At 49.3% G+C, this 20,549-nt stretch overlaps 1 protein-coding gene across 1 annotated transcript; it reads right to left on the bottom strand.

Moving 5' to 3' along the window:
* Positions 1-14,268: 14,268 nt before the first annotated feature.
* Positions 14,269-20,325, bottom strand: FOXF2 (forkhead box F2). Its single transcript, XM_032861442.1, has 2 exons — positions 18,748-20,325; positions 14,269-15,188 (listed from the first exon to the last, which is right to left on the bottom strand). Exons 1-2 carry the CDS (start codon positions 19,928-19,930, stop codon positions 15,022-15,024), a joined length of 1,350 nt encoding a protein of 449 aa, XP_032717333.1. The 5' UTR covers positions 19,931-20,325; the 3' UTR covers positions 14,269-15,021.
* Positions 20,326-20,549: the final 224 nt, after the last annotated feature.

The raw sequence follows: 20,549 nt of genomic DNA, 5'->3' as shown, positions 1-20,549 counted from the left end.
CCCCCCGCCTCTCTGTCTGCCTCTCTGCCTACTTGTGACCTCTCTCTCTGTCAAATAAATAAATAAAATCTTAAAAAAAAAAAAAAACTTAAAATGGAACTACCATATGATCTAGTAATTCCATTTCTGGGTATTTAACCAAAGAAAATGAACACACTAATTTGAAAAGATATATGCACCCCTATGTTTACTGCAGCATTATTTACAATAGCCAAGATATGGAAACAACCTAAGTGTTCATCAACTGATGAATGGATAAAGAAGATGTGATACATGCACACAGGAATGTTACTCAGCCATAAAAAAGAATGAAATTTTGCCATTTGTGACAACATGGATACACCTAGAGTCTATTATGCTGAATGAAATAAGTCTAACAGAGAAAGAGAAATATCATGTGATTTTATTTATATAAAATCTAAATAGCAAAAAGAATGAACAAGAAACCCCAAACAGAAAGATTCGCAAACACTGAAAACAAGGTGGTGGTTTCCAGAATGGGTTGCATGGGCAAAATAAGTGAAGGGGATTAAGAGGTACAATCTTCCAGTTATAAAATAAATAAGACATGGAGGTAGAAAGTACAGCATAAGGAATACAGTCAATAATAGTGTAAAAATTTTCTATGGTGACAGATGATAGCCCGACTTATAGTGGTGATCATTTCATAAGGTGTGTAAATATCAAATCATTATGTTATACACTTTTACATGTTAATTATACCTTTGAAAAGTGTCCTACTCTCTGGCATAAGTATCCCATCCTTTTTCTTGCTATATAGTGCGTATCCTGTCCTGTCCATTCGGCATCCAGATTTCTGTGAAGCCTCATCTCCACTGTATTGTATAAATCTGTAGCAAAATGGACTGTTTCTTTAGGTAGATTTTACTTGGAATATACGTATTTGGGCAATAAGATCTCCAGTGATAGGAGCTGACACCACTTAATGATAGGCACTAAAGACACAAAAAGTTTAATTAGAAGGATACAATGTGGCTACCAAGAAGCATGCTTTCCTTAAAGATCTATAAGACTTCTTAAAGAGTGTTGAATCAGTTACAAGTTTTGACTTTTTTATACCAATAGACCAGCGTTTTTCCACTTCTGTCAATCTGTGTGATATCTTCGGGCAAATGATTCTTCCTTGTGGGGCTGGCCTGCATACACAGGGTATTTTGCAGTATTCCTGGTCTGTACTCACTAGACAACAGTACCAACTACCCTTCCCTGCACAGTAACAACCAAACTATTTTTTTTTTTAAGATTTTATTTATTTGTCAGAGACAGAGCACAAGCAGGGGAAAGCAGCAGGCATAGGGAGAAGCAGGCTCCCCACTGAGCAAGCAGCCCAACTTGGGACTTGATCCCAGGACCCTGGGATCATGACCTGAGCCAAAGGCAGACCCTTAACCAACTAAGCCACCCAGGCATCCCGACAACCGAAACCATCTTCAAAGATGGCCAACTATGCCCTGGGGCCCCAAATGGTCTCTGGTTAAGAACCACTGCTGTAGACCTCCCAAGATCTCTGAATTTTGCCAGAGGGTTCAGATTTTGTCTTCAAAGATCTCAGAAAGGACTCGTAAAGTAAGTCGGGAAAAGTGTTCCCTTTCTGGATGCCTGAAGGGCAATGGGCAATTTCCAAAATCCAAGCACAGAGCCTGGTTTCCTCTTCCGTTCCTCTAGTGCTCTGCCCTATGGCCTCAGATGGGTCACTTAACCCATGTTAGCCTCATGTCCTTTTACTAAAATAGCAGGAGGCCTGTCTGTGAAGGCTAAAAGAAAACTGAACGAGCTGATCTGTGTGAACGGACGGCTATATTGCAGGTGCTTGGGCTCTTGTCATACTGTCTCTTGCACATCCCCCGGTCAGCTCCCCCACAAGATTGTCTGCTTTCTCTAAAGCACAACACTTAGAACAACAGTGTCCTGTCTCCACTTGGAGGTAGTCAGCTTGCCTGGGAACTTGGCTACTTGGTTCGCCCTGGAGCACTTCTCTCCTCAAGCCTAGGAGGATTTGTTTGTTATTTTCTAAAAGGGCAGAGTGAGGACTGCTGCCCGGGCTCACCTGAATGGTCACCGTGATGACTCAGAGCTCAGCCCCAGCTGGGCACAGAGATGATGCTTGTTGTAATACCCCCACACCCTCCTGAGATTGCCATTTTATAATGCAGTTCGATGGTTTCTGCCTCTACACATAAATAAAGTATATTTACTTTTCTGATTCTTGTAAGAAAACCCAAAGCCACAAGATTGTGTTTGAAGTTCCAAAACCGATGACTTGAGGTTTCCCTCCCATAGTGCATTCCCGTTGGACCACGTGGACACAGGCAGCAACATAGATCACTGCACTATTCTCGGTGGGTCCCTGAGGATGGGAGCCAGCAGCCCAAAGGGACATACCAGGCTGCAGAGGTCATTGTACTTCCTCTGCCGGTGCTGGAAACCTCACTAAGCCTTCAGAGATGGAATTGCTTTTGTGATCTACCTTCACCTGCAGTAGGTGTTACCAGCTGCTGGAATTCCTTGGCCTCGTGGTCCTCTCCTCTCTTTCTAGATTTTGAATCTTGCTTGGTAACGGTTCAGGCAGAAATTTTTTTTACCCATTTCTACACAAAAAAAGCAGTTTGTGTGCACATGTGTGTGTTTTTAAGGAAATGCACAGCTTTTTTCAGCAAGACCTCCACGGTCTTATCAGGAAGTGCATAAGAATAAAAAGGAAATAGCCAACTGGGAAGTTAGAGAAAATTTTGCTTAATTTCAGTACATATCAAAATTATAATGAAGATGTTGAATTCGTTCCCACATGCATGTGTAGTGCATGTGTAGACTATCTCGGAGACACACAGAGAGTGAAGACGGACTGTTTCTGACACAGAGGGGTAGTGGAAGGAGGGAGGTTTAGTTTTCTGCCTCTAGATTAGTGACCCTATTGCACATCTGTGATGTGCATGTGGTCGTTAAAAAATAGAGTAAAATTTAAAATATAAAAAAAAATCAAAAAACTAAAAATTGAATCAAAAGCATTCCAAGATAAGGAGGGGAAAAAAGAAAGGTTGAGGCAGCTTGCAGAGATATATTTAACAGAAGAGAGGAAGTCGGGGGTGAGGGAAGGCCCGCAGGGCCAGTAAGCAAGAGGCCTACCAAGGAGAGCTCTAGAGTCATGGTGGGGTGAAGGGGTGGGGGCTGAGTTCAGAAAGTTTTCCGTGACCAGAGACAAGAGTGAGATGTGATCACTGACATGATTTGAAGTTCATAGGTTAGAAGCAAATGGGTGTTTACAGGATGCCCAGAAGGAACTGAACGTGTCCTTAACAACCCTCCCAGTAAATACACCAATAAGAATCAAATCACTGCTCGTTCTAATGTCCCCCATTGTGGGCTTCAGGCTAACACCCAAGTGCCATTCACAGGGGCAACTTGATGGGAGTCCCACGTTCTTTCCTAAATCCTTTGCTCTTGGCCGGGCTTGTGCACTTAGGATGGAATGTAGGTCAGATGGACTGCATATCTTTGGGTAATCTCTCACGAATGCTATTTCTTAAAAATGAGCTTTCGATAAGACTTGAACAGCAGAGATTAAGGTTAGATTCTCTGGCAAGAACCTTGGTGCAGACTCTACATTGTGCATGAGGGGCAGGTCCGGCTACCGGGACAATCAGCCACAGGCCCCGTCAACTCTGCACAGAGCCACGGGAAATGACTGAATTTTCCCCTCATGTGGAGTGGTATAAAGTAAAAAGTGTTCAGTTTTTTTAACCTGTCAAAGGCAGGCCTCGAAAGACTCCTGACAACATGAAAAAAACCATGTTGTGCTTTTTATCCCTGAAAGGCAGGCAGTGAGCCTAATGCTGGGAGCCTCGATGGTGAGCTGTGTGTTTACACAATCAAATCTCCTTTTACCACAAGTCCTTGCCTCCATCAATATTTTGACTGAGCAAAGCCCGCTCCGTATCAGTTAATCAGTATCATATCCTGCTTTCCCACGTCGCTCTGTCAATCTTGCTGTGTTCCTGAGATGGGTGTTAGTCTGAGTCTCAGATGGACCACTACTGCGCTCCCAGAACCCCAGGAGGAGGCAGGCATGTCACTGAAAGTTCACCCCCCAGAGGCTGTGAAGTCAGCACCGCCTTTACAGCACACAGGGTTCCACCAGCTTCCAGGGTGCTTACGTGCCAAAGGGAAGCTGCAGAATTTAATCAGTCTTCGTAGCCATTTACTGCTTCATATATTACAAAGCAGAATAGATTATATCTTAATTACACGCTCTTCCTTCTAAAGGGCTCTGTTCATCTGCGGTGACCACTAGCAGTTAAATCTATGGAAAACATGTGTTTCATTGCCTAGGTTAATAACGTGTTGGCGATTTTTCCAGGAGCAGAGAAGGTTTCTGTAATCATGGACAATTGCTACATTGGCTTGAAAAGAGTGACGGGCTGAGTCACTTGACTGTAAACAGGTTGTGGGGAATGTCTGGATGGTCTTGAGTTTCTCATGGTGCTCAGGGTGGAAATGTAGGGAGGGGGGCCCCCGGGGTTTCAGTCCCAGGTCAGGGGCAGAGGAGCTGGGGTCCCTGCAGGGCTGCGGCCAGAGTGCAGGGCTCTCCCACAGGCCCTGACTTTTCCCCTCTCTGAGGAAATGCAGCAGACATTTAAATATTTCCAAACCAAACAAGACACCCTGAAGGATTCTCCTCCTGTGGCCCCATCATCTGCCTCAGGCCGGATTTGAGAATATCAAACAAGGCAATGACAGAGGCAGCTCAGCTCGAAAGAGGACTGGCAGGAAGACAGGACAACAAAGCTCACCCCGTGCTGAGCTTCTGCCCTGAGATGCAGGGGCTGCTTTTAAAACTGCAGAGGCAAGAATGCAGGGTGGTCTTCGAGTCACAGTCAGATGAGGGTCCTGATCTCCCACCCTTCCTACGGGGTCCAAAATAACAAGCCAGGGTGGCCTTGAGGGTTTGAACAAGCCTATCAGGTTTTTTTCCCCCCCCCTGACATTTGCTTTCAGGTTTTCTGTGCCTTTTTCTCAGAGTTTCCCTGTGCCCTGGTTCCTTCTAAAAAGCCTCCTCGTCGTGCTCTTTCCTGGCCCCAACAGTTAAATCAGATTTCTCATTTTCATCTGGGCTTTGACATTAAAGGAAATAAAAGTTCTAGAACCAAACTTTCTGCTCTTCTTGCAGTCGCCTCTGGTTCCATGAGAATGGAGCCTGCTTTGAAATTCTGAAAAGCCTCATCTAATGTCAGCACTGAATTTGGAGAGGGAAAAAAAAAAGGAAAGTTGTAACTTTGGTCTTGTTCTGCACGTAATTGTTAATAGAATCGTGGTTTCTTTCTTTCTTTCTTTGGTAATCTTGTTTTCCAAATTAAAATCCCTCAATGACTCAGCCTCCGCTATGGTCTGAGAAACAAAAAAACTATCAGGAGAGCTAGCTTGAGAGACAATCTGGGCTTCAGAAGGCAGATGGAAGGACAGGAAACCAGCTCCAGCAAGTGCAGGGCTACACTCCCTCTCCCCGGCCTCCCTCTGAGGACAGACCTTGTGTCCCCCAAGCATTTAGGGGACTTTCAATTCCCTGGAGGAGATGTCAGTGGCAACGAGCCAGTGGGAATAGACTTTGAATCCTTATATTGAAGGCTGGCTCTCCTCTACTCCATGCTTCCCTGAAGTCCCTTTTCAGACTGGAACACATCTCCCAACCCGCCTCTGGCCAGGACTGGGAATCCTACTTTCTTTTGGGCAGAACCAGCTTATACCCAGGGTGGGAAGTTGGCCAGGGGGCAGATCAGACTGCTCCGTGTGGGATCCCAGGGAATCACACTTCTGCCAATGGTGTGAGCTCTGGGGGCTGTCTCCGTGTGGTGGGTTCTCACCTGGGCCCTTGCAGGAAAAGGTAGGACTCCTGGATGTCCCGCTGCCTTTGCCTGGCCTCCTCAATGGTCTGTTTCTTCATGTGGGATGCAGAAGGGTGATGTCTTCCATGGTTTCAGCTGTGCCTCATGCGATTTATGAGCTTCCTGGACAAAGCCCATGACATCTCGTGAATCGCTAGGGTAGACGATCTGGACACCCTGGAATGCTGGACATCCCTACCCTTCAACAAAGTCTCCCCCACTGTAGCTGCCATCCCATCCTTTTCCAGTTGCCCAATACAGACACGTGTGGTCAGATGGATTTCAGTTGGGGTTTCCGCCCTCCCAGTTGCTAGCTATGTACTGGTGAATGAGTTTGCTCACCTAGGAAATGGGTTTAGTAATAATACAAACCCTATAAGACTATTTTAAGGATTTATAGATTTTGCATGCTGATTAGCAGTGAACCTGAGCATCCAGTAACCCTACAGAGAGCTGTTTCTCGTTAACACCCAATGTTCATAACACTAATGTTAATAAAATACTAGCTCTTCTCCGGTTCGAAAAGGGAAAAAAAAAAATATTTTTGCTGGTCTTCATTCTCTTTTGGGCGGTGTGATCCTTGCAGGGCCCATGTCTGATACAGTTTCAGGGCCAACCCTGGCCCCTCCCAGGGGCTCGTGGAGTAGTACTTTGGAGGCTTTTCCCAAAAGAATGAAGACTAGTCAGGAGCTAGGGCTCTCCTACACACCCACTTCAGAGTATCCTCTAGCTGAAGGAAACGAAGTTTAGTGTCCAGTCCACTCAACACTCAAGGGGCTGGATGGAGGGACTTCAATGGCCCAACTGTCATAAGCATTCTTCAAGAGAGCTTATTTATTCTAAATTGTCTTGGACAATGGAGAAAGCCCTGTGTGGGGGACCTTAATAAATCAAATGTATTCTGTCCAGCTGTGAGCTTGGTTTATAATTGTTATGGGTTGACTTGTGTTCCCCCCCAAAATACATGTTAGAGCCCTAACTCCCAGTGGCCTAACACGGAGATAGGGTCTTTACAGAGGTCATCAAGTTAAAGTGAGGTCATTAGGGTGGGTGCAAATCTCAGTATGACTGGTGTCTTTATGTAAAGGGAGATTTGGGCACAGAGGCAGACACACACATAGAGAAGATGACATGAAGACACAAGAAGGAGATGGCCATCTACAAGCCAAGGTGAGAGGCTTCAGAAGAAGCCAACGCTGCCGACACCTTGATTTTAGACTTGGCTTCTGAGACTGAGAGAAAAGAAAACAAAAACAAAAACAAAAACCTCCTGTTGTTTTAATCACCCCATTTATGACAGCCTTAGCAAAATTACACTTCTAACTATCCTGTGCCTCAATTCCTCCCTCTGCATACCCTGATAACAGTGACCTTTCTCCTCCCTCTGCCTAGGATTTAGTTGGGACTTGGTTTATACATGAAATGACATCAGGCTTTTTGCAGCTTTACCATGTCCTACTTCTACTTTTGCAGAAAACTGAAGAACTGTGTCTTGACCACTGCACTGTGCCAGGAACTAACTACTTTGTAGCCCTTAATGATCCCATCAAATATTTAAGGTTAGTGTCCATAACCCCCTTGGCCAGTTTAGGAAACGGAGGCACCACCACTGAAGGAATGCAGTGAACGGCAGGGCTAAAATTTCAGCAAAGCCAGCTCTGCCAGCCTCTGACATCTCAGCTCACTGAACGGGGTGTGCTGCTTAGAAGAGACTTGTGGGAGTAAAAGTGGGGAGACATTTTCTTGAGCCTATGTACTCTCTGCAGGAGATATTTTCAGGAGACAATAAAGGACAGGGTTTCTCCCCTACAGCTTGGAGTTGACTGTTCATGGTCATTCATTTGCTATTTCTCTGCTAGGGAAGGCTCAAAGCTGGTACATCATCCTTAGTGTGTTCCTGGCTTGGACATTCATGGGTTGATTCACATCTAGATTGAGGATTTCCTGGTCATCTGGTTCCTTTAGGGACCTGGGACTTGCCTGTAAAGAAGGGATCATCCAGAGGAAAAGAGTATGGCTGTTGCCCACCACACCTGTTCTTATCATTGCAAGGAGACATCCAGTGCCTAGAGGCTGACAGAAGCAGAGCCCCCTGGCATCTCACCACTTGGAGGAGCAACCAAAGCACCCTCATAGCGCCATGCTATCAGTAGCCATACGTCATTGTGGTACTGCTCTGTTGTGCATGTCTTGGACAACTTTGCACTCTGCCCTGCTTCCAGCCAGTAGTCTTGTCTATGGCTGGGGTGGGGAAGGGGGGCTGAGTTTTTCTGAAAACAAAAGCTACCATTTAATTTAAAACTGGCTGTTCTTTACATTTCTAGAATTAGAGGAGGGTAAAGAAAGTCCCACCATTAGAAAAACAAACAAACAAATAAAACCTCTAAAGGTGAGTTTTACACAGTTGCAGTGAATTTGGAGATTTGGAAAGATGGCAGGTGTGAAAGATGTCAGCCTTTCCTTACTGGGCATTAGAGCACAACTGAATAGAAGATCGTGTGTCTGAGTGTGTTGGTGTATGTATGTGTCTGTGAGTGCCTCTGTGTTTGTGTGCATGTCTGCTCGTGTTATTTTTCTTTACGCAATGGCTCTGATGCTCTTGGCCTCTTCCCCACTCACAAGGCAGGATGTCTCCTACCTGACAATATTGCTGGACCTGGGGCCGGGGCTGGGGCTGGGGCTGGGGCCAGGGCTGGGGCTCCTGCATCATTACTGACACTACCACCATCCAATTAGAATATTGACGACGCCCTGTGGAAAGCATCACCGCAATGTGTCACAGTGCTTAGGACGTCTGGGTGATAAACCCAGGGACCTGGTGTCTTCCCTCAACCAATGTCCATGTCCTTTCACCCCGTGCCTTCCGTTAACTCAACTTTTCTCCTGGAAAGAACCTTAGTAAGTTACATCTGATGGCCGTGCTGGGTTATACCTTCCTTCCCCGTAAGGTTATACCTTCCTTCCTGAGGACAGACTGCCATTCTGCCTAGCCTGCAGGAGGATAGAGCTGGGGCTTCACCTGTGCAGATTTCAAGGCTCCTGAAGTTTCGGTCCCACCCAGAGAGTCTGTGTGACCGTGTGGAGCAAGGTTGGGTATCACCAACTGAAAGAATGCAGAGAAGTGATTTGCCAAAGCTGTCCAGGGGGCATGATCGATGCCAAGGTGTAGGCCACATGCTTTAATGACAGAGAAACTAGTGAAGACACCAGCTAAACAGCTGGGGCAGCCTTTTCTCATCTGCAAACAAGCAAGCTTGTGTCGATAACACTTTCCTCAAAAGATTTCTGTAGAACATAAATAAGATAATGTTCATTCATGGTTCTCAGTCTTGGCCTAAGAGGTAGAAGCACTGTGGGGAACCTTTAAGAACCCTGAGGCCCAGGATCCCCTCCAAGGAGCCAACTCAGCTGGCTGGGTAGGCAATGGGATGGCCATGGGTGGTTTTCAAAGCTGCCCGTGTCCCTCTACCATGCACTTGGGCAGTGATGCCCTATAGTGTGTGCAAATCTCTCTCTAAGTAACTGTGGCCCCTCAAAACGGGAGCATGTTAGCTGATTTGATATCTTTGGAGTCCCTATTCAGAAACCAAATACTGGCCTAGTTACCTTGTGTTTCAATCAAGTAAAGCAGTTCTTTCCTAATAGGAGTTTCTTTCCTTCACTTTGAAGATTAGCCCTTGGCCTAGATCATCTTCTGGCTCATCCACTACATCCCCCCAACCCCATACACACACACACCATGATTTAAGGTTACCTCCATCTGGTTAGTTCTGAGGGGAACAGATTAAGTAAGGGGAGCCTGGATGACATGAGATCATGGAGACAGAGCTGAGTGTGAGGCTCTGCACATGGACAGGGCCCCTGAGCAGAGGGGACACATACCAGCTGCCTCCTGAGCCCACTGTCAGACAGTTCCTGGGCCAAGCCTCCATCTCCTCTACAAACAAAGTAAGGGTGACAAAAACAGCCTCCTGGGACATGGGAGGGGCACCACGGGGAAGTGCTTAGGAAATGGGAGTGGGAAGTCCCAGATAAAGTCCAAATGATGGTAGCCAGAGCCCCCAGTGATGAGAGATTAATTATTTTTTCTGCGTATGAGGGACTGCTTTCAGGGAGTAGGAGATGAAATGACAGCCCCAATGATGAAGGAGAGGGAGAGGGAGAAAGTCTTCCTCTCCTCACACACTCTGGAGCCCAACTCAATCTAATGCAAAGCAGTTTGGGATGCTGGAGGTGCTCTGTCAGTTACTGGAGGTGACATGGTACGGTCTGGGGGACCAAGCCACTGACTCGCTCTGGCAGAGGCTCCTTGGCTCTCTTCCCATCTGTAGGAGCAGCTCCCAAGCTGGAAGAGTAAGATGTGATACTTTAGGAGGGAATGTCGTTGGGGACAGAGCCTCCATGCTGCCCCCAGATCTCCCCTCTCCCTTCCCTGCAGACACTTATGCCAAGAGGACTGGCGAATTGGCACTGGGATGGTCATGTCTCCCAGGAACCGGAGAGCTGAGTATTTATCAGTCAGATTGCAGTGGGCTCAGGGCATTCTGAACTCCAAAAGAACTTCCAGGACTTTCATTTATTTTCCCCAAATGATTTAGACATCCATGTGCTATGGCCCTCTCTGGCCCAATGTCTACATCTGTAGTGTTTTTCCTTGCTCATATAGTGTTTCATAGAGGCAGGTTTGGTAAAATGTATTTCTGTTCTGATAAAACACATTAAAATATATTTCCATTCTAAATAAGTTGGTGCCTATTTTGAATTAATCACCATGATGCACAGTAATTAGGTGTATGTGAATCCACCAGACAGTTCTTCCTTTGGGAGGGATGTGCTAATTCCATTTCACACTCTACAGTGACATAACTGTATAGTGCACCTGAAAATTTTTCCCAAAAATCACTTCCACTTTCTAAAATGTAATTCAAGATTATTCTCCTTAAATTCTCTAAAAGTTGTGGTAGCAGTTCAGAAAACTTGAGCGTGCACAACTAGAGAACTCACTTACTTCCCCAGAATCCGGGCAGAAGCCAAGTAAAACAAGTACGTGGGCCTTTCAGTCACTGTCTTGGCATTGCAGATTTGGACAGATAATAGTTACCTCCGAGGATGAGAATCCAGCTTCAAAGCCTGCTTTGCTAGCTTTGGTACAGGGATTCATGAAATATTTTTCAGAGACTCTTGCTCTCCAGATCTCTCTCTGTCTCTTTCCGGTGTCTCTGTCTCCTTCCCTCCTTCCCTCCCTCCTTCTTCCCCCCTCCTCCTCCTCTTCCTTCTCACCCTCTTATTTCCTCCCTCTCCCTCTATCTCCCTCCATCTCTCTCTCTCTCCCCCTCTGTCTCTCTTCTCTCTATCCACTCCTCATGGTTCCACCTGATTTATATTTAGTAATCACTATTTCTATATGCGGAGATCACAACTTCCTTTCTTTGCCTTCTCTATGTTCCATCCTTAAAAGATTTTATAACTAATAAAGGATTTCTTTTCCTGCTTGCTCCAGTCACCACCTCCTTCCATCTGGAGAATCCAATATCATGCTGTGTGTAAGTACCTAGACTTATTGCTCCACTGAGGCAGGTAGACCTTAATGATTCCACCTGACTTGTCTTTGCAAAGTTTACTAGAATGAAACAAGAGAACTTATCACTTTGGGTAAAAATGGGCAGGCTGTATTTTCAGGTGTAGGGCTCAAAATTAGGTGTTGTATTTTCCCAGTAATCAATCACAGAACTATTTGGGTGAACAAACTACTAAAAAAAGAAAAAATTCTTTTAGATCTTTCCTTAACTAATTAAGGGACTAGCCTCAACACCCACACATCTGAACTGTATCTGTAATTCAGTCTGTTTTTCTAAACCTGTGGTTGTTAAAGTGTGGTCCCTGAACCAACATCATCAGCATCACCTGCGGATTTATTAGGACTAGAACCATTTTTTTTTTTTTAGAGGTTTTATTTATTTGTTTGACAGACAGAGATCACAAGTAGGCAGAGAGGCAGGCAGAGAGAGGAGGAAGCAGGCTCCCCGCTGAGCAGAGAGCCCGATGCAGGGCTCGACTGGGATCATGACCTGAGCCGAAGGCAGAGGCTTTAACCCACTGAGCCACCCAGGCGTCCCTAGGACTAGAACCTTTTGAGCCCTTCCCCAGACAGAGTAAAAAACGGGGAGGGGGGTGGGGGTGGGGGTGGGTGGCGGGCAGCAGTCTGTTTATAAAGCCCTTCAAGTTATTCTGATTCAGAGTGAAGACTGTCATTGTACCTGTGTCTGCAGTGTTGATGGAAGTTCTTATATGCGATGTCGGCTTTAAAAGAAGTGAAATGGGGGTAGCCTGGTTGGCTCAGTACTAGAGCATGGGACTCGATATCAGAATCATGAGTTCAAGCCCCACATTGGGCACAGAGCTTACTTTAAAAAAGAAAGATGTGAAATGAACCAAAATCAGAAAGCATAGATTGAACCCTTGATAGTCATGACCTACTACACATCTGTAAATAGGATCAACACCTCCACATTATAGGGATATGGAAAAGCACCATAAAATGGGTCAAGCTCTTACACAGCTAGAAACAACCATGAATTACTGCGTGCCGGTGTCTACTTGCACCACCAGGGGGCGCGCTAGCATTTCCAAAGCCGTCACCCCAAGAGACTCAGCGTTTTTGTCTTTGAGGTCCTGTCATTCTCTGTATAAACAAGTTACGTTCAAGTGTTTAGGATATAAATTACGACCATGCCGGCTGCCTCGGAAGGAATGTAAACACAGCACTGTGGTCGGAGCAAACTCTGAAACTGACTTCATAATTTATAGCAGGCCCTTGTGTAGCTCAGTATAAAAGGGAAAAAAAGCCCTATTTAACTGCAAATATGATAATGGAGACACAAAAAACATGTTTAAATCATTGCTTAATTTTGGAAAATATAGAAAGGAAACCTAAGGATTAGGAAGATGGTTCAGACTTTTGAAAACAAGATGTTTTACTAATGATACTGTCTTTGGATTTAAATTCACTTGGAATACAAAAACCTTCTGTGTGAGATATCTACTGAGTGGTATTAAGTGCCTGGCAACTGATGGGGCAGTGGGGGGGGGGCGGTGGGGAGACCTTTTAGGGAATGAGAAACAAAGGTGAGTTTTCAAAAGCAAAAGCAAAAACAAACAACCCCAAAATACCAGCCCTCACTTGGGAAAGAAAACCCGCAGCTTGATCATGGGTTGAGAACCTTCCTGTTCCTGCTCAGATCTACTGTTGCCAAGGCTGCCCATGATTTTGAAGGACTGGTCAGAGAAGGGCTGGTTAAAAAAAAAAAAAAAAGAAAAAAAGAAAGAAAGGAAGGAAGGAAGAAAAAGAAGGAGGAGGAGAAGAAGAAGGAGGAGGAGCAGGAGGAGGAAAGGAAAGGAAAAAAAAAAAAAAAACAGTCCTGCTGCCTGGTTGGCTTATTTTCTCTCTTTTGAACTTAGAGCTTTACCAGAGCTGCCTGTAGCATTTGAGACTGGGGAAGCTCCAGATATCAAGCAAGGAAAAGGGGCTCTGAGAGAATCCCTGAAGGAGATTGCTTGTTCAAAGGAAGGAAGGAGCAAAGGGGACAAAGGAGGTTGGACAGAGATGGGTAGGGGTTGAGAGTGCTCCTGCTAAGTAGGGTTGGTCAGGCTCTGAATTGGGGGTGGTGGGGACAGACAGCAGCCACAGAATGCCTTATGAGGATGAGTACCTGCTTCTGTTACTCTCCAAGGAAATTAAAAGATCCAAATGGTCAAAGACTGCCCATTACTGCTCCACAGCCATCTCCCTCTGGACTATTTAGGATCTGACCACCACCCACAACAAAATGTGATCAGTACTCCCACCAAACTGTGAGTTGCAAAGGGGAAGCTGGTCCTGTTCTTTGAATACCTATCCCTTGATCACCACTCAGCTGAGCCCTAGGTGGTGACTTTCTACTCTGCCCATTATTCCCTGCCCTCATTCCCTGCTGGTGGAAAAGAGGAAGGAGCAAAAGGCAAAACTCTCCCTGGCTACAGGAAAGAGAACAAAAGGGGCACAAAACTTGGTTTCCTCAAGTCAGACTCTTGCCTTCATTATCTTGCCTGGTTTTCTTTTAAGTTCTTTTCACCTTCTGGTTTTTGTTTAGCCAGAAGGAGCTAGGGTGAAGGAAAAAAAGAACAGAAAAAGTTCCTTCATCTCTTTCTCTCCTGAGAAGACCCACAATCAGAACCTGGCCTGTGTTACTCAAGGCACAGACCCCACACCACGTCAATTATACAACTTGGGGGAAAAAAAAACCCAACAGTGTAGAGTTGCATTGCTGGCTGGTAGAGAAGAGAGCCTGGCGATCCCAGGATGCCCGTGGAGGAAATAGATCTCTAAAACAGCTATTTGTTATATATATTTTATTGAAAAAATTTTACATCAAAATAGTTTGGCAAACTGTAAAAGTATACATAAGTGCAAATATATCCTCCTTTTAAAATACAAGCAAAGTGTGAGTATACACGAAAATCATAAAAATATCTTCAAAATATGGTGGTAGAAAACAACCTTGTAAAAAAACGTTGTATTGTCACAATACTGAAAACCACTTTCTTAAACTAGACACATTGTTTCTAAATACTTTCTTAATAATGTTCTTTGGCACCTGTATCCAAACTTAGTGTTTGGTGGAACAGAACTCTCTTGGCTAGGCAACAAGATGAGGCTTTCTTGAAGTCTTGTGCTTAGCACTGCCTTTTTGAAAAGCACAAAAATTTTCATAGACAAAGAAAAACACACACACACAACTTGCGTTTTTCAGACCCTGATGACTGAAGGTAATGAAGATCCCAGAGTTACAGGTTTATGTTTTTCATGTGGTAACTTTTTACCATCTCCGCTGAAAAGCTGAATTCTCCGTTGGCTCTCTCCCTCGTGGGGATCCTGCATATATTCGTATTAGGGTATTGCCAGGGTTGTCCTTCTACCAATGGTAGACAAGTATCAGTGAACAGCGCTGGCCTGGGGATTCTGGCTAAGTGACTGGTGTGCTACTTACTGCTAGCGCCGTGCATAGTGGAGGAGTCCACCTCAGTTCATTCTGCCCTGCAGAAGAGAGAGCAGAGAGCGGCCTGGGCATGGCCTCCTTCCCTCCATTCACATGACGCAGGGCTTAATATCCTGGCAGACACTCTGGTGGTGGTGATGGTGATAATATGGTCCGCTTGCAGAGGGATGGAAAGAAGAAATGCCATTAAAGTTGAGGACAAAATCCTTTCTGTCACACACTGGGGTAGAGTGATGCTGGTATCGAGGCAGTCCCACTGAAAGAAGAAAGGAAAAGCTCTTCAGAAACAGTCACTCAGCTGACGATGAGGCATGTTACTTTTTATTATTATTTTTTTACGATGAGGCATATTACTTTTTAAATTTAAATTTAACTCACGCCTTATTTTGACTCAGGGTAAGAAAGGGGTTGATGTGCCTTTTGTCTATCGTTAGAAAACGGTAGAGCAAACCCACCTCTAAAAGTTTCTCAAAGTTTCAAACTGGGTCATAGGAGGTCTGTGAAATCACTATGTTTTGTTTTGATGTACCCGCACACACAGAGCACGATCCTTCTCTAAACCGGGTTCTAGTGCGCCCGAATTCCCCTTTCATTCCCGGACCCTCAGAAACGCTTTAATCGCGGAGGGTGCAACCGCGCGGGGACTGTTGAACCACACTCTCTGTAGGGTTCCCTAAGCACTGGTCTCCCGGCCCTTGATTCCAGAGCCTGGCTGCTGAGGCCTAGCCCCCTCCACAGAAACACCGCTGTCGCTCTCACGTCTTCTTCTGAGCCTCCTGCCTGTTTCTCAATTAACTGGCCCAGTCAGAATAGCAGGTCACAAAAGAGATATTCATTGTGCCAAAAAGAGATGAGAGAAAACCATCCCTTTGCAAGACAAAGGGCCTGGAAAGAAAGTACAGGTCGTCCTAAGTTCGGAAAGTCTCAGGCTTCCCTTAGAGAAGCCTTTCTCCAGGGAGCAGATAATGCTCTTCGATAAACGCTCAGCTGCAGACCCTTCTGCACATCGAGGTGTCAAGCAGCGCGGGGAGCCCCTTAGAAAATCCGGGATGGCAGAGGGCGAAGAAGGCTCTCTCTCCTCTCCTCTCCTCCCGGGCCGCCGCTCTGCGGAGGCCCAGAGCCCGGCCGCAACCCGCTGCCGACTTTTGCTTTTGCTTTCTCAGCGCCTCCCGGCCCCGGGACGCAACTGGCCGGCGACGTCCGGAGCGCGCCGCGGCCGGGTCTTCTCCCGGACAGAGTCTCTTTCCGCGCTGGGCTGGGTGAGGCTTCTTCGCCTGCGTCTCTTCTGGGTACCCGCGCCTTGTGGAACCATAAATTGCATATTGGGGGCCAGGCCAGATTCGATTTTTGAGTGCGTGAAAACCGTACTCGCCCGCCCGCGGCGCTCGCGCCCAGCTCTCACCGCGTTGGCCTGGCAGCATCCCAGGGCTGCGAGCGGTCGCTGACTTGAGCCACGTTTGTTGCCTTGTAGCACCTACTGTCGCCAACGGCGCGCCGCATTGATCTCAGAAGGTAGCAACACGTCCACGCGGCCCCGGTGTGTGCTTGTTGCTCTGCATACAGGTGCCTTCGCCCGTCGCGTTACAGCACTTCTCAGTGCCAGTTCTATGAGCTCAAAATAGCGGGCCCAGGCAGGACCCAGAGCTAGAGCTCTGGGTTACGACCGACTGAAGGCCGCCGCCAGCTCTTTGATGTGACCAGAGAGAGATAAAAGCCCCCGCTCCTTCTTGAAAGACTCACTGTTAATAAATGACGGGTACGGGGCCTCCCTGAGCACGCGGACCTTGGACGCCCCATCCCACGTTGGACTGCGCTGCCCGCGGGGGTGTGTTGTGTGCGTGTGTGCGTGCGTGTATGCTGCGGGGAAACTTCTTGGACCACCTCGGTCGGCTCCGCCTCCCAGCTCCTCGCTGGGCCATAGTCCCTCGTTGGGCCGCGGTCCACCAGTGGCGCACTCCTTAACAGGCCCCTCCAGGCCCGCTCACCCAGCCTGCTACTGCTGAGCCCCCACTTCTCCTCCGCCTGGGGGATGCCAACTAGGACGGGGGAAGAGAGAGACGGGAGCCAGAGGACGAGGGAAGAAGGGGTAGAGCGTCCTGGTTGGGCCTTGGCCCCAGTGACGGCCTCCCGAGGATTCCCAGGCTCTGTCCATAGGTCGTGCGAGGCTCCCCAGCAAGGCCGCTGCGGGAGGCCGGCCTGCTCCAGCTCTGCCGTTTTCCAAGTTTGTGTTTCCGGGTCCCGAATTTCTGGGACTTGTGCGTGAGCTTGGGTGTGTTGGGTAGGGCGAGGGCAGCCTCAAAGAACAATCATAAGTCTCTTTCTTTCTTGCGAGTTCTTTTGTTTTTAATTTTTCGGGTACTGTTTCAGGGCAGCTGGAAAACCTTGAAGTCTGGGTTCAAACTGAGTAGAGCCTGCTTGGAGAAGGGTAATGGGGAACACTAGGAGGGCAGAGGGCAGAGGGCAGCGGGCTGGGCGGGGGGGAGGAGTGGTGGGCAGGAGAGTGGGGGAGTGGGCGCCGCCTGGGGTGAGCGGTGATTGACAGCCAGTCCCAGGGGATTAAAAAAAAAATGAAGAAGGAAAGCTCGGCTGTATTGGTTACTTGTAGAAATTCCCATAAAAATTGAACAAGACTCTGCTCTCAGTGGGTTAAGTCAGGCTAAAATCCTCTCCCGTGTGGTCCTGCCGAGACTGTCTTTGTTTAGTTAACCTCTGAGACCCGCATTTAAAAGGCCTATTTGGGAAATTTCACCGTCCAGGGAACCAACATCTTTTGCCCATTTCTGGGCTTCCCGTCTCCCCTGCAGCTCATGTCACACGCTGATTCCCGAACATATATCGTGTGCATCATCCTCTGAGGCTTTTTCTAATTGGGGTGAAAGGTGGGTGTGAACTAAAACACCATTTGATAGGCAAATCAGCCTGATTTTAAGCCTGTGGGTGCTTCAGAAAGGTTAATATGACAGAATTTATCTCCACTGTCTGAGAAACCTGGTTAAATATTCAAATTCCCTCCTCCACCCCATCTATTCCCTCCCACCTTTCAACGCCTTCGGCAAGTCAATAAATTTTCATAATCTTCAACCAACAAAATTTACACCAGCAACACAACTGAAGTCCAAGAGGCAAGCATTTCTCAGGGGAATCACAACGTGGGCCTCAGGTCCTCCTGGCCTAGGACAGACTCATGTCATCAATGTAGGTCCACTGTGTTGGGAAGCAAGGGACTCCTCACAGGCTGGTGCCCCTCTCCATTAGTAACACCTCCCTCCTGTGAACAATCCTGGGTCCCCCCTCTGCCTTCTTCCCTGACCCTCCCTCATTTCCCCTCCCCTCAACTCTGGCCCAGTTGCAACCCCTCTCCACCCACACCCTCAGCACACAAAACATGTCCCTTTCTGACGTCTACTTTGGGAGGAAAGCAACAGCAAACAAACTAAAAACACACTTGCGTGTGCCAGCGCGCGCGCACACACACACGGAAGCAGACACAACTCCTTGGCCAGGCTCCCCAAAGACCACATGCCTTCTCTCTAAACTAAGTTGGGCCTGAGATTTGAGACCTGCCCTCCATAGGGACAACCTGGGACACCAGGATGTCAGGCGACTTTGCACCATCCTCCTGGCAGTGCAAATTCTGGAGGCCCAGCTCTTGGCCAAGGGCAGTATGACCTCAATCCTCTCCCCTCCATGAATAAGGTTCCCTCTTCTCCCAGCACCCACTCCTCCCCCTGCCTTCAGACTCCCTGGCTGCGGCGACCCTGTGGAAGTTGCAGTAGCCGTGGAGCCTGGAAACCTAGAGGCGCGCACTGCGTTACCTGAGAGGTCCTCGCGGGCGTTCTGGTGCAGGTAGCTCTGCTCCAGCGAGTAGGAGGACATGCTCGAATGCAGGCCTGCCGAGGCTGCGGGGTTGCTGCTTGGCGTCAGGGAGGGCGGCTGCTTGAGGTAAGGCGAGGCACCGGGCGAGCTCCAGTGAGCCGCGGGGCTCGTGTAGGGAGAGTGGCACTCGATGGCGCTCGCCATGGCTGGGGATGAGGGCACTGGGCTGCTGCTGCTGTCCGGGCCGTAATCCCCTCCGCCGCCGCCCCCAGCGGCGCCGACACCCCCAGGCCCGGCGGGCACGGGGCAACTGGCCATGTAGGTGGATCCGGGGTTGGGCGACATGTGCGGGACGTGGTGGTGATGGTGGTGGTGCGGATGCGCGTGGCCCGGGGCGCCTGTGCTGGCGTCGTAGCCCGCAGGCATCATGTCGAGGCCTCCGTAGCCGCCCTGCCCGTGGCACCCGAGCGGCGCCGATGGGGGCGCCTGGAAGTCGAAGCCCTGTGGCAGCAGCGAGGCCCCGAAGCCCAAGCCACTCACTACGCGGTGGTACATGGGCTTGAGAGCCTGGCATTTCCGCCTGAAGCCGCGGGGCCGGCGGCGGAAAGAGCCCTCCTCGAACATGAACTCACTGGCCGGGTCGATGGTCCAGTAGTGACCCTTGCCGGGTCTCCCGAGGCCCTTGGGCAGCTTGATGAAACACTCGTTGAGCGAGAGGTTGTGGCGCACGGAGTTCTTCCAGCCCTGGTAGGCGCCGCGGAAGAAGGGGAAGCGCGCCTGCAGGAACTGGTAGATCTCGCTGAGCGTCAGGCGCTTGCTGGGCGAGCTCTGTATGGCCATGACGATGAGCGCGATGTACGAGTAAGGAGGCTTCTCTGGCCGCCGCAGCCCCGAGCTCGCCTTCTTGGCGCCCCCACTCCCGGCGCCCGCGCCGCCGCCGCCGCCGCCCGCGCTCTTGCAGGCGGCAGAGGAGGCGCTGGCCGAGTTGGAGGAGGAGGAGGAGGAGGCACAGGAGGCTGAGGAAGACGATGAGGACGACGAGGTGGTCTCCAGGGCGGCGGCGGCGGGCGGCGGGCTCATCAAGGCGGCCTGGAGTGCGCCGGGGGCCGGGCTGCACGCGCGGCGGAGCGGGGCCGGCGGCGGGCGCGGCGGGGGCGGCGGCGGCCCGCCCTCGGTGGTCATCTGGGACCTGGGAGAGAGGCCTGGCCGCAGGGGCGGGCCCCCGGCCGGGAACGGAGGCGCCGGAACGGGGTCGGCCCAGAAGCCGGGCGAGCGCCCTAGTCCGCCGCCCGGGCTGCAGCGGTGGCCACTCCGAGCCAGCGCTTCGGCGTCGCCTCCCTCAGCTCCGCTGGGGCTTCTGGCGGCTGCGGCGGCAGCGGGCCTGAGGCAACGCCCGGCGCATCCCTCCCCTGAGCCTCTGGCCCCTGTCTTGCGCAATGGCCTACGGGCCCGTAGAACCAAAGCGGCCGGGTGCCGGGCAGTTGCGCCCGCTAGCTGGGACCACGGCAGGGACCCCGGGGACGAGCCCGACGTCTCCCTTCAGGAGCGCTCCTCGCTCTGTCTCTCAGACTTCCTCCCTCCCGTGCCCTCCCCCCGGCCGCTCTCCCTCCCTCCCTCGCTCCCTCCCTCCACCCCCACCCCGCCCTGCCCCCTCCACACTCCGCGCCGCCTTGGGGAGGGCGCGCTTGGCCTCAGTGCTCACTCCTCCCCCCTCCCAACCTGGCGGCAGGCTCCGTCTCTTATCTCGCTCCTCTCTCTCCACGATTCTCCTCGGTCTTTTAATTCCTCTCGACCACTTTTC

The sequence above is a fragment of the Lontra canadensis genome, unplaced genomic scaffold, assembly GCF_010015895.1.
Source record: "Lontra canadensis isolate GAN:19392208 unplaced genomic scaffold, GSC_riverotter_1.0 scaffold21, whole genome shotgun sequence".
In the NCBI taxonomy this organism is placed as follows: Eukaryota; Metazoa; Chordata; class Mammalia; order Carnivora; family Mustelidae; genus Lontra; species Lontra canadensis.
This window is presented reverse-complemented; position numbering and strand designations above follow the sequence as displayed.